Source organism: Saimiri boliviensis, chromosome 2 (genome assembly GCF_048565385.1).
Source record: "Saimiri boliviensis isolate mSaiBol1 chromosome 2, mSaiBol1.pri, whole genome shotgun sequence".
NCBI classification, from domain to species: Eukaryota; Metazoa; Chordata; class Mammalia; order Primates; family Cebidae; genus Saimiri; species Saimiri boliviensis.
The window spans coordinates 148,101,783-148,118,173 of record NC_133450.1 but is presented as its reverse complement, the minus strand read 5'-3'; the positions used below and the strand labels follow the sequence as shown (position 1 = coordinate 148,118,173).

General features: G+C 40.3%; 1 protein-coding gene across 20 annotated transcripts in view; it reads right to left on the bottom strand.

Annotated features, from left to right (window-relative positions):
• Window positions 1–16,391, bottom strand: part of TRPM6 (transient receptor potential cation channel subfamily M member 6) — a 375,800-nt gene that overhangs the window by 223,202 nt on the left and 136,207 nt on the right. For all 20 annotated transcript variants that reach the window (XR_012516553.1, XR_012516546.1, XR_012516543.1 and 17 more), the window contains 4 exons: window positions 14,797–14,990; window positions 10,363–10,495; window positions 2,402–3,552; window positions 2,099–2,211 (listed from right to left, as the gene is read on the bottom strand). Coding sequence is in view for 3 of the 20 variants with exons in the window: in XM_010341208.3 (XP_010339510.2) it covers window positions 2,099–2,211; window positions 2,402–3,552; window positions 10,363–10,495; window positions 14,797–14,990 (1,591 nt within the window). In the remaining 17 variants the exon portion in view is untranslated. The remainder of the gene's footprint in view (window positions 1–2,098; window positions 2,212–2,401; window positions 3,553–10,362; window positions 10,496–14,796; window positions 14,991–16,391) is intronic.

Here is a 16,391-nt window from a genome sequence, read left to right as displayed (position 1 = left end):
GAGAGCAGACGGAACTATTATCATATATAAAAATTACCTCAAAATGAATTATAGCCCTACATGCAAGAACTAAAACTATAAAATTCCTAGAAGAAAACATGAGAAAAAAATCTTAGTGATCGATGCAAAATTATTTTAAATGTGATACAAAAACCATAGACTATAAAAGAAAATAATCAAACCCTTGACTTCATCAAAAAAAATTACTTCAAAGGACATTTACGAAAATTAAAAGACAAGTCACTGAGATGAAATATTTGCAAAAACATCTACTCAACCAAGGATTTATATCTAAAATACATTTTAAAACACTCACAACTTCATAAGACAGCAACCCAATTTTTTAAATGGGTGAAGATCTGAACAAACATGTCACCAAAAAAGAGACATACCATCATGAACCGCATAACAATATTTTAGTCAATGACAGACCACTAATACTATGGTGATCCCATAAGATTATAACACAACTGAAAAATGCCTGTTGCCTACTGATGTGATAGCTGTGATAACATTGTAGCAAATTTTGCTTTTTATAAATTTAGTGTAGCTTAAGTATACGATGTTTACAGAGTCTACAGCAGTGTACAGTAATGTACTAGGCCTTTGCATTTACTCACCACTCACTCACTGACACTCCTAGAGCAACCTCCAGTCCTGCAAGTAAGTGCTCTATATAGGTGTACCAATTTTTATCTTTTATACTGTACTTTTACTGACCCTTGCTGTATTTAGATACACTTAGATACCCAAGTACTTACCACTGTGTTACAATTACCTAAAGTGTTCAGTACAGTAACATACTGTACAGATTTATAGCCTAGGAGCAACAGACTACATCATACAGCCTAGGCATGTGGTAGGTTAGACCATCTAGGTTGTGTAAGTACATCCCATGATGTTTGTGCCATGATGAAATCACCTAATGACATATTTCTCAGAACATATCCCCATCAAGTGATGCATGACTGTACAGATGGCAAATAAACAAATGAAAAGATGCCTAGTAGCATTCATCACTATGGAAATACACATGAAACCATACCATGAGATACTACTATGCATTCACTAACATGGCTAAAACTTAAAAGATTGAGCATACTGGATTGGTGAGTGCTATGATTTGAATGTTCCTTCCAAAACTCATGTTAAAACTTAATTTCTTAATGTAATCATATTAAGAAATGGAGCCTTTAAGAGGTGACTGGGTCATGAGGGCTCTCTCTGCCTCATGAATAGATTAATTCATTAATATGTTAATGGATTAATGGATTATGGAGGGGATGGGTTATTTATCATGAGAGTGGATCTGTTAGAGAAGCCTGTTTGGCTTCTCAGGAGCCCCCTCACCATGTGATTCCCTGTGCCACCTGGAACTCTGCAGAGAGTCTGTATCAGCAAGACATCTCTACCAGATGTGGTCCCTCCACCTTGGACTTCCCAGCCTCCAGAACTGTAGGAAATATACTTCTTTTCTTTATTAATCACCCAGTCTCAGGTTTCTATTATAGCAAAACAAAATGAACTGAGACAGTGAGGATGCAGAACAGTTGAAATACTCATAAATTACTGGTGTGCATGTAAAATGTCACAATTACTTTGGAAAGTAGTTTCGAAGTTTCTTCAAAAATTAAAAAAAACCATATAACTCTGATATTCCATTCTCAAGTATTTACCAAGGAGAAACGAAGACATATTTCCACAAAAAGAGCTGCACACTAATACTCATAATAGCTTTTTTGGAGAGCCAAAAATTGAACACAACCCAAGTGTCCTTCAACATGTTAGCAGATAAATAAATTGCAGTATATCCACTCTAATGACTTAACATTTATATCTGGGTGTGGTTGTGTATGCCTGTAGTCCCAGCTACTTGGGAGGCTGAGGTGGAAGGATTGCTTGTGCCCAGAGGTTCAAGATCAGCCTGGACAACATAGCAAGACCCCATCTCTTAAAAAGAGGAACAAATTATATCTTCAATCCTTTCAATACAATGTTATTTTGTGTAGATGGCACTCTACCATAAAGATAAATCAAACTAAGGTAGGCCACTATCTTGACTGCTAAAAACCTAAAAGACAGAATACAGTACACTTACTGGCACCTGGAGTCCTTGAGTATTCTTCTTTTTCTTTGAGAATCTCCTGTCTTTGGTTAGCATTTTTGCTTTAACCCATGCTGCCTGCCCTATTTCTGAAGAGCTTGAAAGATCTGTAAGGGAAATGGTCTACATGAGAAAGTTTACAACAGTATGGGGGGACCATTTTATTTTACAGAAAAAGGAAAAAGCTGAGAGAATGGGGAGAATGAGAATGTGGTTAAGAGTCACAGGTTGAAAAAAAAAAATCTGGTAGCAATGCAAAGGACTTAATACTGATTTTAAAAAATGTTTATTCCTTACTTTTAATCTTACAGATCTTCATCAATTTCTCCTCCTTATGGAATCTAAAACTATGACTCCTAGTGAAGGGCCTGTCTCTGCAGAGAGGATTGATCCACAAGGATGTGTTTGGCTGAAGCCACGGTCCCACTTCTGAGCATTCACTACTCTGGGCCGATCTTGTTGAGTTATCAGACAGGGAGCTGCCCTGGCTCTGCTTCTGGCACTGTTCACTCCCAGCGGAATCACTGCCACAAGTGGAGGGCAAGCAAGTTTGCCGTTTTTTCTTGATGCTAAACACACCAGTTTCATCACCTTCTGAAAATGCCCAGTTTACATATCCACCTTCAGTTTGCATGATCTTGGCTTGGGAAGGAACGGAGGTCACAGTCATGAGTTCAGGTGTGCAACTCAAAGTGGGTAGCACATTGAGTGCTACCACCTTGTCTCGTCCATCCAGTAAGTGAGCAGTTGGCTCATGCTGCTCCTTGGGTTCAGCCACTGATGCCTGGTTGGAGACAACTGGGGTCTGCCCAGTCAGATGAACAAGAACCTCAGTCTGGACATCCTGTTCATTTGCCAGCACATCTGTACTTGCTTCCACAGAGGGTCTGGATAGAGGCAAGACAGTTTCTGCTGAGAAAGGAACTTGCTTTAGATTACAAGGGACCAGAAGAAACTGGCCATACTTTGAGTGTGCTTGTGTGTTAGGAGACACCATGGAAGCAACTATACTACTTTCTGTTTCTTGCTTTTCCTGGTCATTTCTTACATTTGAAGCCTCTCTTTTACTGTCTGTGATCTCAAGAAGTGCCCCCCTCTGCACTCCTGGGGGATGCCGGCCTCTGGCCAGGCTCCGCAGCAAAGAAGGGGGCATGCTATAATACTGGAATTTCTTCTCCCCAGTGATCTCCATGCTGCCTAGAACCTCTGCACAGATGACATTGCTCCAGCTGTGAGGAAGTTTTCTGCAAGTAGAATGCTTTCTTTTGGTCAGGAGAGCCTCATCCTCTTGCAAAGTGTCAACAGCAGAAAGGACTTTTAGGGTATCCACAGTCAGGGCAGAGAGATCCTGCAGGTGTCCCACCTGGCTGTCCAAAGATAGTAAGGAGTCCTTTATAAAAGACACCTTTTCATTCAATTCTTTCAGTTGGAAGTACATCTCTGTAACCCTAGTGGTGAAGGGAGGGAGAAAACCAACAAGCACATTAAGCCAGTGGGAATTTGCTCTCTTCCTACCCTACTTCCATCCTTAAATGACTCCTGAACCTCAGCTGCTTCCCTAGGTTAAGTCTGTCTTTTGTCTTCTTCTTCCTCCGAAACATACCTCTCATCCCAGGTGATCTCATTCACTCCTCTAATGCCCACTATTACCCACAGGAGAGGACAAATTACTAATCTACATTTCTAGCCCTTATTTCTTTCTAATATTTCAGAACCCCATTTCCACTTCCAGCTAATGATTCCCTCAACTGTGTGATCAATCATTCCATTTTTATTCATTAACATATTTTTTCATTTGCATGACAAACACTTGAATATTTCCTAATGGCAAGCACTGTACAATCTGAATGCATATAGGAGATCCTGAAGAAGAAACAAGAATGATAGAAACAGAATCAATAATCAAACATGTAATTAAGAAATGAAAAAACCCACAGATCTTTAAAATTTAAAAAAAAATCTAACTCTACTGTTCAAATAGGTTTCCCAAGTTTCAAACAAAATCCATTTTAGAAGACCTATATTCAGAAAAAGTCTGATGCACATTTTTAAAGTTGTTTTGAATGGTTTAACCAAAGATTATGATGTTCAGCCATTGATTTATGTAAAAACAATAAAACACATCTTTAGCTATTCAAAAATAAATGTAAATTGCAAGTAAATTGAATTAAATGTAACAATTAGTCCAGGTGCAATGGCTCAGGCCTGTAACCCCAGCACTTTGGGAAGCAGGTGGATCACTGAGGGCAAAAGTTTGTGACCAAACTGGCCAACATGGCAAAACCCAATCTCTACTAAAAAAATACAAAAATTAGCTGGGCATGGTGGCAGGTACCTGTAATCCAAGCTACTCGGGAGACCGAAGCAAAGGCTACAGTGAGCCGAGATTGTGCCCCTGCACTCCAGCCTGGGTGACAGAGTAAGACTCCGTCCTATCCCCCCGAAGAAAAGTAAAAATTAATTTAATTGAGAGATGGTTAATACTTATCTGTCCATTTCCTTGTAATTATCTCTGCATGGGATGAGTTTGGTTTCGTATCCTGCAAAAAGGCTGTGTTGAAGTCTTATCCCAAGAACCACAGAATGTGACCTTATTTGGAAATCAGGTTTTTATAGAGGTAATCAAGTTAAAATGTGGTCATCAGGCTGAACCCTAATCCAATATGACTAGTGTTCTTATAATGTGAAATTCTCACACATACACACACAGAGGAAACACAATATGAAGACACATAGGGATAAAATGGCCACATGACGAGTGATGCATCTGCAAGCTAAGAACACCCACAGTTACCAGCAAACACCAGAAGCTAGAAGAGGCAAAGGAGAGCGACACTGAGAAAGCATGACCCTACCAGCACCTTGATTTTGAACTTCTAGCTTCCAGAAATGTGAAACAATAAAGTTCTGTTATTCCAAGACACCCAGTTTTTGGTATTTTGCTGCAGCAGCCCAGGGAAACTAATGCAGCTATCTCAGCTTCATGAGCAATGGAATACATTACAACATACATCAGAGTTGATTACATAAAAAGAAACTGTTTTCTCTGAAATCTAGGTGGCAATTAAAAAATTTAGAAAAAAAAGAAACTTGTATGCAAAAATATCACACAAAAGTTTAAAACAAAAATAAATTAGAAAACTAGTGTTCTAATAAATTTGATGAGGCATTGATATCCCTTGAGTAAACAAAAACTTTTACAATTTATTGAGGCAAAAAAATTACAGAGTCCCGAGGACATGAAGAGATGAAAAGATAAAATACAAAAGGTAAGAAAACACAGCAAAATAGTCAACCTCATTAGGTAATCAGAGATGAAAATTAAGACAGTAATGAGTTAATCTACATTACAACAGCATTTGTTTTAACCTAGCAAATTAAAAAAAGAAAAAGTGAACCAACTCAGTGGCAGGAAGGATGGAACATAGGGACACAATAAATATAAAGGAACTGTAATCTTACTATGCTAAAGCAGACAGATATTTGTTATATCATGAGAGAGAATATTATGCAGCCATTAAAAATCATACATTGTTGATAATTATTTTCGATGGCTATTTCTGGTGGTAGAGGCAGGGCTGGGGTTGCCTATTGTGTTTGGTGTTATATGTTTTCAAATTTGGTATGTTTTCAAATAAATCTTACTCTGCAGAACAGAGAAAGGGAAAAAATTTTTTTTTAAATTTTTAAGTTCAGAAACAATAAAAATTAAACTATATTTACAAAGTATATGTAATTATCGGAAAAAATATTTTCAATGTGTCAGAGGGGAAAAACAGAATAGAAAATTGTATCATTTTAAATGGAAATATGTAGAAGACTAAATTTTTAAAAGCCAAAATTTTCACAATGAACTCTGACTTATCACATTGTTTTTTCTTTCTTTTCTTCCCTTGTTTTGTTATGTTATTTGGGGGAGAGAATGTATAATTTCAGTTTCTCAGTAATGAAAATCTTTGATAAACAAGATTAAAGTGAAAAACAACGTGGGAGGGAATCTAACCAACTGTGTCATGGCTGCCTTGACCATTCCAGGAATGAAAAATGATTCCTGCTCTTATTTGGGGGCAGGGAGAAGTCGTGATTATGCCATGAAGAGTTTAACACTCAGCTGTAACAAGTACTTCCCAAAATAGTGTTAGACTTCCCATCTCTAGAACACATCTCAAGTTAACAGGGATTGAAAGAAAGATCTTCCACTTTCTCTTTCTGGGACCTTTGTAAATAGAAATTAAAGCATAAAAAGAGTGGCATCTTCCATTTTTATTATATTGTATGTGAGTAGAACCCTCTCTTTCTTGCTTCTGCTATAGAATTCAACTTCTATAACTCAATAGAGGCTTAACAAATGCTTCCTGACCTTCTGGAATCTGTAAAATTAGAACTGGCAAGGATGATGTGGGAAACAGCACAAAATATATGTACACTTCCTTCCAAATACGCTTAATTAGAGCCTCTCCATCCAGTGTACTGTTTCATCTAATTCAAAAACAGTACAGTCTGAACAGCAGTAATGGAGTCTCATTAAGTTCCATTAGCAGCAGTCACATCGAATGGATACAATAGAAACCAGCAACTATTCACAGCCACAGGTAACATGCTACAATAGAAACCTGTTAAACAAATAACCTGGTCACCCTCAAATCGGGTCTCTTGCTTTTATAGGTACTTATTTTCTAAAACTCAATGTCCTGTGAAACATATTTCAATTATATTACTGGACTACCAACTACATTAATTTAATCTAGGCTTTCAGTCATTCTAACAGATAAAATTTATAATTTTAGTTTCCTCTGTGCAAGGTACAAGAATGGAAGAAAAATGAGAATGGAAATTGTTTTATTATGGGCTTTTAGACAAGATACCTTAAAATGAGATAATAGCAAATATAATTACAATCATCATGAAAATCACCATATTCACTGAGTGCTCCCTATGTACCAGGGATTTTATAAAAGTTCTACCTGTACTATTTTATTTAATCCATGTAACAACCCTGTAAGATAGGCATTACTATTACTCTTTTGTAGAAAAGAGGTTGGGTTGGCCAGGCACAGTGGCTCATGCTTATAATCCCAGCACTTTGGGAAGGCGAGGCAGGTGGATAACCTGAGGTCAGGAGTTTGAGACCAGCCTGAGCAATATGGTGAAACACCATCTCTACTAAAAATACAGAAACAAAAAACATTAGCCAAGTGTGGTGGCAGGTGCCTGTATTCCCAGCTATTGGGGAGGCTGAGGCAGGAGAATCACCTTAACCCGGGAGGCAGAGGTTGCAGTGAACTGGGATCCTGCCATTGCACTCCAGCCTGGGCAACAAGAGAGAAATTCTGTCTCAAAAATTTAAAAAAGCGGTTGGGTTACATAGCCAGAGTCACATGGCGAATGAAAACGTCAGGCATCAAACCCAGACAGGCTGACTCCATATTCAGTGGCACTGACCACTGCTTTCTGGTACTTCTCAGCAACTCACCTAGGATCCAGGCAATTTCTTTTGGAGGTTCCTAGAGTACCATGAAGCAGTACATGAACTACACCAAAAAGTCCCATGCTGGGAGATGTCACAGATGTTCCTCAGTAAGGCTTTATGGTCAAATAGCAGTGGGACCTGCTTAAGCTGTAACTCTGTGCTGATGAATCATAATGCATATTATGTTAAAGTGTTTATATTTTTTAAAACCACAGTATTTCCCAAATATAATGTACCAAAAATGCTTAATGTGGAAAAATACCTAAAAGCATCTTACTCTGCAGAACAGAGAAAGGGAAAAGCTGACTTAAAGACTACTAGGATCAAAAAAGAAGTTAGAGTCCTAAATAGGGAAAGTGAGATTGAAAACAGCCTCACTGTGTTCTCTTTTTCCACTGTCACAACTCACTTAATTCTAGAAGGATTCTGAAGCAATCTCTTCTTCAGAGGTAGGTTAACATGCAAAATCCTCCTAATTTTCTTCCCCTCCCTCTTCAAACTATTGCTCAGTTACCTTAGGAAATATTCTCCCCTCTTTCCCATACCTCATTTATGAGGTCCCCACAAATGACCTCAACAAAAATGTCAAGTGATCCACCGTCTCGGCTCAAAGAGGTCCCGTAAATTTGCCCATGTACATACAACTAGTAAGTGCCTGAAGCAGGACTTCTTCGCAGCTCTGTAAGCTTCTAAGATGGGCCTATGCTTCACATAAAACTAAGAACCAAGCTTGCCCATCGGACTCAATGAGCATAGCTATCAAAGGGGCAGAACACGTAGAATAAAGAAAGAGAAATTCATATTACTATGGACTAAAGATACAATGTCGGTGAAGTCAAATTTTGTGGGCTCAAATTTTGATTTTTCATTTTTTCTCAATATTAATTTGATCTGAAATTCAATCAGGCACAGAAGCACATATTTATATAAATATGGTACCAAGAGAGAAGTCCAGATTTATATAAATATGACTTATGCCCATAGTGAACCATTTAGAAAGCTCTTCATGTGATTCAGTTTTACGTAAGGCCATACTTAAGGATTCACATCTACCTGATATTTGCACATCGGAAAAAAAACATGCATAATTAGGAATAATATTTCATAGTTCCATGTCGTTCAAAAATGAAGGAACACATTTAACTTCTGTCAATTTGCTTCCATTTACAAGAACAATGCTGTGTTTTTTTAAAAAAGGCATTTCATCACATATAGCCTTCCATATTTTCACACGACGCAATGCTCCCCCAACTATTAATAAATCCCCAATAGTCAGATCCCACTATAGGTCCCTAATAGGTGCACGTTCTCCAGAACATAGTCTCCTCTTTCCGCAAACCTTTGAACGTCCCCCATACCACCTGCCTCCCTCAAAATCTCTCACACACGCGCGCGCACACACGGGCACACACACGGGCACACCCAGTCGACGACTTTGCCTCAAGACCGGGGTGCATTCCCCTGTCCTCTGGCCACATCCCGTCCGTTCCCCTGCGTCGGGGAAAAGCCCAGGTCCTCCATTTTCCCAGCTTCTCAGGGACTTCTCCTGCCTCCCGCTCCCGAGTTTCTCCCTCGCCGGCGGGTCATTTCCAGGACCACGCTGTTTATCTCCACGTGAGGCAAAATCAAACAAAAGAACCTCACCTGGCCCCCAGACCTCCTCCTGCTTCCCCGCCCCGTAACACTTCTCCCAAAAGCCACATGCAGGTGCAGCCCTGCCTCTCCTGTGCCCTCTTCACGCCCTTCAGTGACGCAGCCGCCAACTCCACGGCACACGGCCGCGGGGGCGACGCCCCGAGAGCCCCGCGACGCCCCAGCCAACCAGCACGCCGCGTCCGCGTCCTCCGCTCTGGCCGCGCCCCGCGCCGCGCCGCCTCAGGCGGCTGCGCCTGCCGTTCCTTCCGCCAGGGGCGCTATTCCACCGGACGCGCCGCCTCGCCGCTGCCTGCTTCCTTCAGGCCTCTCAGACCCTCGGAGCGACCGTCTAGGACCCGACTCGGAAACGGTCCGCTCGACCCCAACTCCGCTACGGCTCACGCCACCGTCACTTCCTGTTCTCGCCAACTACTTCATTTTTCTTCCAAGCTCTTTTACTGCATGTTAAATTACATTTTTTTTTTTTTTTTTTTTTTTTTTTTGAGACGGAGTTTCGCCCTTGTTACCCAGGCGGGACTGCAATGGCGCGATCTCGGCTCACCGCAACCTCCGCCTCCTGGGTTCCGGCAATTCTCCTGCCTCAGCCTCCTGAGTAGCTGGGATTACAGGCACACGCCACCATGCCCAGCTAATTTTTTGTATCTTTAGTAGAGACGGGGTTTCACCATGTTGACCAGGATGGTCTCGATCTCTTGACCTCGTGATCCACCCGCCTCGGCCTCCCAAAGTGCTGGGATTACAGGCTTGAGCCACCGCGCCCGGCCACAATTTCTTTTTGAGTTTCCTTGCTTAGGTTTTGTTCTCCACCCACTTCATTTCCCTCACCACCCCCCACCACACACGGGGACACACACACACACACACACACACACACAGGAATGTAAGTCCCATGAAGACAAGCACTCTTGTGTCTTTTAACCACTTACTCCTAGTAACTAAAAGATTGCCTGGAATATAGTAGATGCTCAATTAAATATACTTTGATCACATGAATATTACATGTTATTAAATGTTTCAAATTATGACGAACTCAGACCTCCAAGATTTGAAAGTAGGTCTTTCTACTCTTTCAGATATTATAGTTGAATCAAGTTTTGGTGGTAGTTTCAGAATGGAAAAGATTTCTATCTACCTTTTTGATGTCACTCGGATTCGCTCCTCACAACTACAATTCACGTTTTCCATCTTCTCATGGAAGTATTTTTCCACACACTGCTCCTCAAAATCATGAAGTTTTTTCAGATCTTCCTTACTCAGGTAGAGTTCTATAGGAAGAAGTACGATACACAGAAACAATCATTATTCGCCTCAGGGCATGAGTGGCTTTTCTTACACTTGTATTGAAAATGAGAAACTGTAGCCTGTGTGATAAAAGTTTGTCACCTTGTCAAACCATTTCTAATATTAATGCAGAAACAGCACCAAGAAACAACTGGAAGCCGGGTGCGGTGGCTCACGCCTGTAATCCCAACACTTTAGGAGGCTGAGGGGGACAGATTGCTTGAGCTCAGGAGCAGGAAACCAGCCTGGGCAACATAGGCACACCCTCTCTCTACAAAAAGTTTAAAAATTAGACAGGTGCCTGTGGTCCCAGCTACACAGGAAGCTGAGGAAGGAGAATGGCTTGAGCCTGGGAGCTTAAGGCTGCGGGAGCCATGATCACGCCACTACCCTCCAGCCTGGGCTACAGAACGAGACCCTGTCTCAAAACAGGAAAAGAAGAAAAGCAACTGGAAACACCAGCCTGGGTCTCTCCTACTTGTTTTTGAAAATTACTCATATATAGAATACTTTCAATATTTTCACAGGTTAGAATGTTTTTACATATTAACACAAATTCACTGCCTTTATATGAAAATGGGGAATGTGATCGTCTTCTCTCTGCCAACACTTTCTAAAATTAATTAAATTTTAATTGATCCACATTAAAGGTACATATTTTCGAGATACCTGTAATAATTTAATACATTCATATAATAAAATCAGAGTAATTGTGGCAGAAACCTGTAGTCACAGCTACTCAGGAGGCTGAGGTGGGAGGATCACCTTAAATATTTGCCTATCCTTTAAGATAGGAACATTTGAATTATTATCTTCCAGCTATTTTGAAATGTATAATCAATTAATTTTAACTGTAGTCAACCTACTGATGGCCTGGCACAGTGGCTCACGCCTGCAATCCTAGCACTTTGGGAGGCTGAGGCAGGTGAATCACTTGAGATCAGGAGTTCAGGACCAGCCTGGCCAACATGGTGAAACCCCATCTTTACTGAAAATATAAAAATTAGGGGTTTCCTCTTTGGCTTTGGAGCCCCCCTCCCTCTTGTACAGGGGAGCTTCTTCCTTCTTACATGCCTATTAAACTCTCTGATCTTTAAACCCCCCCAAAAAAAATTTAGCTGTGTGTGGTGGTGGGTGCCTGTAATCCCAGCTACTCTGGAGGCTGAGGTGGGAGAACTGTTTGAATCCAGGAGGCAGAAGTTACAGTGAGCTGAGATCGCTCCACTGCACTCTAGCCTGGGTAACAGAGTGAGACTCCATCTCAAAAAACAACAACAAAAACCCTACTGATCTATTAAACACTAGGTCTTATTTCTTCTATCAAAATGTATGTATTTGTGCTCATTAATCAACCTGTCTGCCAACTCTTTCAGCTACCAAAATGACAGTAAATAACCAATAGGTTAAAAGCAAGATAAGAAGAAAGCATCCAGTAAGTATAAAAAAGTTTTACCTTGTTACACCGAGTTTATGTATGCTAAGTCCTTCTACTGAAAAAGGAGATATTATTATTACCATTCAATGGCCAATCAAGGCAGTATAGCTTCTGTGACACAATTATAACTAACTCATTAAAAAGACACACTACTAAGTGATATTATAAGGCTAATGCAATTCTCTGTCAAACTCCAGCATTTCCATTTGGTCTACAACCTTGGCTTTCACCCTTGCCGAATAGAATAATATGTCATCTTTTAAGCAAGTTTGTAATACTGAGAAAATATATCAATGAAACGATGCTGCTAAAAGGATTAAATTGGAAAGTTCTCTTTTTTGAACGGTTTTGTGTACATTAGGAGAAAAAGAACATAGTTCTCCAGAATTTATTTAAAATGCAATTGTTACATTATTTTCTGATAAAATTAATGACCAAAAATCTTAATTTTACATTGGAAACATGGGTAAAAGTATTATTCTGCTGTAAAATGTATTCACAACTCAGGTAGATAGTGCTTTCTGATTTAAATGGCAGGGAAAAAATTTTGGACGTTGAAAATATTCAGTATCTCCCATCCCCTACCCAACTCTAATGTCGTCTTTCATTAAAGAGTCTCCTCTGAGCAAGAAACTTTACAGGTGCCATGGTGTGAGCCTTCTGTGGATCCCTGAGAGCCAACAATCCAGAGTGATCCCAGTGGCAGGTGCAGCTTACGGTATGTAGAGCTTTCCTGTAACTGTCCGCAAGGTGGCGCTGCTGCGACTTATGTAAATGTCTTTATCCTCAATATAAAGGATCAGAAGCAATGTTATGAAAATTCAAGAATGTTCCAAAAATCTCAGGGTGAACTCACTTTAAACGTTACTTGAGTTTTATATGAAATCATCCTATAGGCCCAGACCAAGGTGAACCTAGGAAACATTCTTTCATATGGTAGTAGGAAGTCTAGGCAAATCCTAGTCGATTCCAGGATTTATCAGACGATTCATGCTCTGCTATTAGGTTGCAATGCTTCTGCAGCCAAAGCCTGGGACATCTCCCTATTAGCAGCCTGAAATTTACAGTATAATTATAAAACCTCAAGTTAACTTCAGTTATGCTTTGGCTTTCATACAAACGCTGAATCTTTTGGTCAGGGAGTAGGGTATGAAAAAGACAAAAGGGTCAGGTGTGGTGGTTCACGCCTGTAATCCCAGCACTTTGGGAGGCCAAGGTGGGAGGACCACCTGAGGTCGGGAGTTTGAGACCAGCTTGACCAACATGGAGAAACCCCATCTTTACTAAAAATACAAAATTAGCTGGGTGTGGTGGCATATGCCCATAATCCCAGCTGCTCGGGAGGCTGAGGCAGAATTGCTTGAACCTGGGAGGCAGAGGTTGCAGTGAACTGAGACTGCACCATTGCACTCCAACCTGGGCAACAAGAGCAAAACTCTGTCTCAAAAAAGAAAAAAAGAAAAAAATCTTCATAGTGACTCAGGAGGAGAAAAAATACTTCACAGAGCCAACTACCACCAGTAAAAGCATATCACCCTGTCAACCCCATAATATACTGACTCCTAAGGATCTACCTAAACACATAAGTAGCCCACTGTCCCTTACCTGAAACTCCTAGAATCCAGAGTATTTTAGAATTCAGAATTATTCTCTTCTAGCTTCAGAAAGTTAATACAGTGAATATACCATAAATGAAGTAAAATCCCTAGTTAAGGTTAAAGCAATCCCTGAAATCAAACATATTGCTATTTTCTGCAGCAACATCAATGAATATTCATACTACAAGAAATAAAAAAGAATAAATGGTTTCACATGAATTCTCATCAGCCTCTTTTGGCCAAATGGGTCTTTCCCCAATTTGTGAAGAAGAAGGACTTGCAGTTTTCAGAGGTATTTTAGATTTAGGAATTGGGATAAAGGATTGTGCATTTATGTCACTGCTTCCTGTATTTCTGGGAACTATCTAGAAATGGGCCTGGTACCAATTGTGGAATTGCTTGACAGGAACTACAGAATATCTGAAAAACCACCAAAAGCAATGTTTTTTGACAACAATTAGTATGATAATCATATCATGCAGATAAGATTTGGCTAAACAAGAGGAATTAGAAAAACCTCAAAATATATAGGCTAATGCTTTGAAAAAACACAAGTGAGAATCCCTGTTTCTGCATCCTGACTCACAATGTTGCCCAGGCTGAAGTGGAGCGGCTGTTCACAGGCACCACGGCCTTAAACTTCTGAGCTCAAGCAGTTCTTGTGCCTCAGACTCCCGAGTAGCTGGGACTACAGGCATGCACCACCCACACCCAGTTTCTGAGTTGAAGTTCTTGAAAATAAGAAACATCCATTTCAGAATCACTGCCATACTCAGTAGATTAGAGAGCCAGAGGACCGTGACTCTGGTTAATAAGTGAAGCCCAGTTTTGCTCATCTCTTCCCTTAGATCCCAGGCCTTCTGTAACTCCAATCTGTCTGAATTCCATCTTCCACCACGTGGAGAACAGCACAGGTCACATGACTACCCTCTAGGAGTTATTCTGATGAGTTTTCCAGTCAGCAGAGAAAACACAGGTTTTCAATGTGACATAAAGCCTTTGTACAATCAAGCAGAGCTTCTCTTCCTATCTATTTCTTTCTAAGTATCCATTCATCTTGGCAAAAGACACTGCGACCTCATAATGAGGTCAATATATTTACTTAGATCTGGGGCATTAGCTGATATTCTACTGTCAGAGAACTCCCAGAGCCTCCCAGTGCCCTGAACTTAATTTACATTGCTCCAGTCCATCTTTGCCTTGAATCTCTACTTTTTGCTGTCTTCCTCCTGCCTCACATAGAATGACTTACTTAACACAACGTCACCCTCTTCTTGGTCGTGAGGAGCTCGGTGACAGCACAGGTGGCGGAGGAGAAGGCCCACGTGGCTCAGCAGGATGAGAGGTGGGGGCAGCCAGGGCTTCTCGTGGTAGGTCATGATGTAGCGATAGCGATTGTATTTCCACAGGTTATTTGAAATGGATTTCATATCTAAGTAAACATTGCTGTAAGATGTAGTAAGAGAGGGACAATGTTTTAATATGAAGTCTTGAAAGGAAACAGATTCTGTATTTTCCTACATTTATGATTGGTTCACCTGACGTTCCCAGCAGTTACCCAATACAGATATTCTTCTTCCACTAAACAAAATATATTAGCTGCCTTCCATAATGAAACATGATAATCAGAATATCAAGCAAAAGGCAGACATTACAATCAGAGAAAAGAAAATGTCAACATTTTCAGTGTAATGAGCAAAAAAATCCATGCTGGAACTCAACACTCTTCTCAAGTCACCATCTCTTCTCACATAGACGCTCTTTTTCAGTCTATGATTCATCATTTATAGGAAACAGCTTTAACGTTCCTCTGCGTCATCTACCTAGTGTCAAATGTGAGAACTGCTAGAATAATCCCAGAGAAAACACCCAAACAGAACAGTGTTAATGAAGAAATGGAAGAAAAATCAATTCACCTTAAAATAAATCAAAAAGCAGAGCTTCTATTAAAATCCAGACAAATTATTCAGATTAACTTTACAATAAAAATAACTCTTTATTGGCAGGTCACCTTATAGTGGTAACGTGGACACAGAATAGTAAATATTGATATTTAGAACTTGCCGGCCAAGTGCAGTGGCTCACGCCTGTAATCCCAGCATTTTGGGAGGCCGAGGCGGGTGGATCACCTGAGGTTGGAAGTTCAAGACCAGACTGATCAACATGGAGAAACCCCATCTTTACTAAAAATACAAAATGAGCTGGGCATGGTGGCACATGCCTGTGATCCCAGCTACTCGGGAGGCTGAGGCAGGAGAATCTCTTGAATCCGGGAGGTGGAGGCTGTGATGAGCTGAGTTTGTGCCATTGCACTCCAGCTTAGGCAACAAGAGCGAAACTCCATCTCAAAAAAAAAAAAAAAAAACTTGCCATGAGCGTAATGGTTGGGGGTACAGTTATTCTGAAACAACATATCATTCTTACCTACTTAACTTTATAAAATACGATATAAGAGAAATGCAATAAAATGTCCATCTTACTATTTTGCTTAGACTAACATAAAATTTAGTTTTCTTTTTAAAAAAAATCTTCTTCTTGCAGTGTGAAGATTTTAGTTTCTTTAGAGAAAGACAGCAGCATAGAACTTGAGAAAGGTAGCCAAATTTAGCAAATAAAAACACAGACAACCCTAAACTTGAACAGTGATAAAGAAAAGAAAACAATTATCCTACAGAAAGCCATCTTTGGGTAAGAATATAAATTTCACAGAGTCCATACAGAAGGTGATTGAAGCATAGATGACTGGGTTATATCAGTAGTTCTCAAGCACGTTCTCTGAGCCAGCAGCATCAGTATCACCTGAGAATAGGTTAGAAGTGCACATTTTGGCCGGGCGCGGTGGCTCAA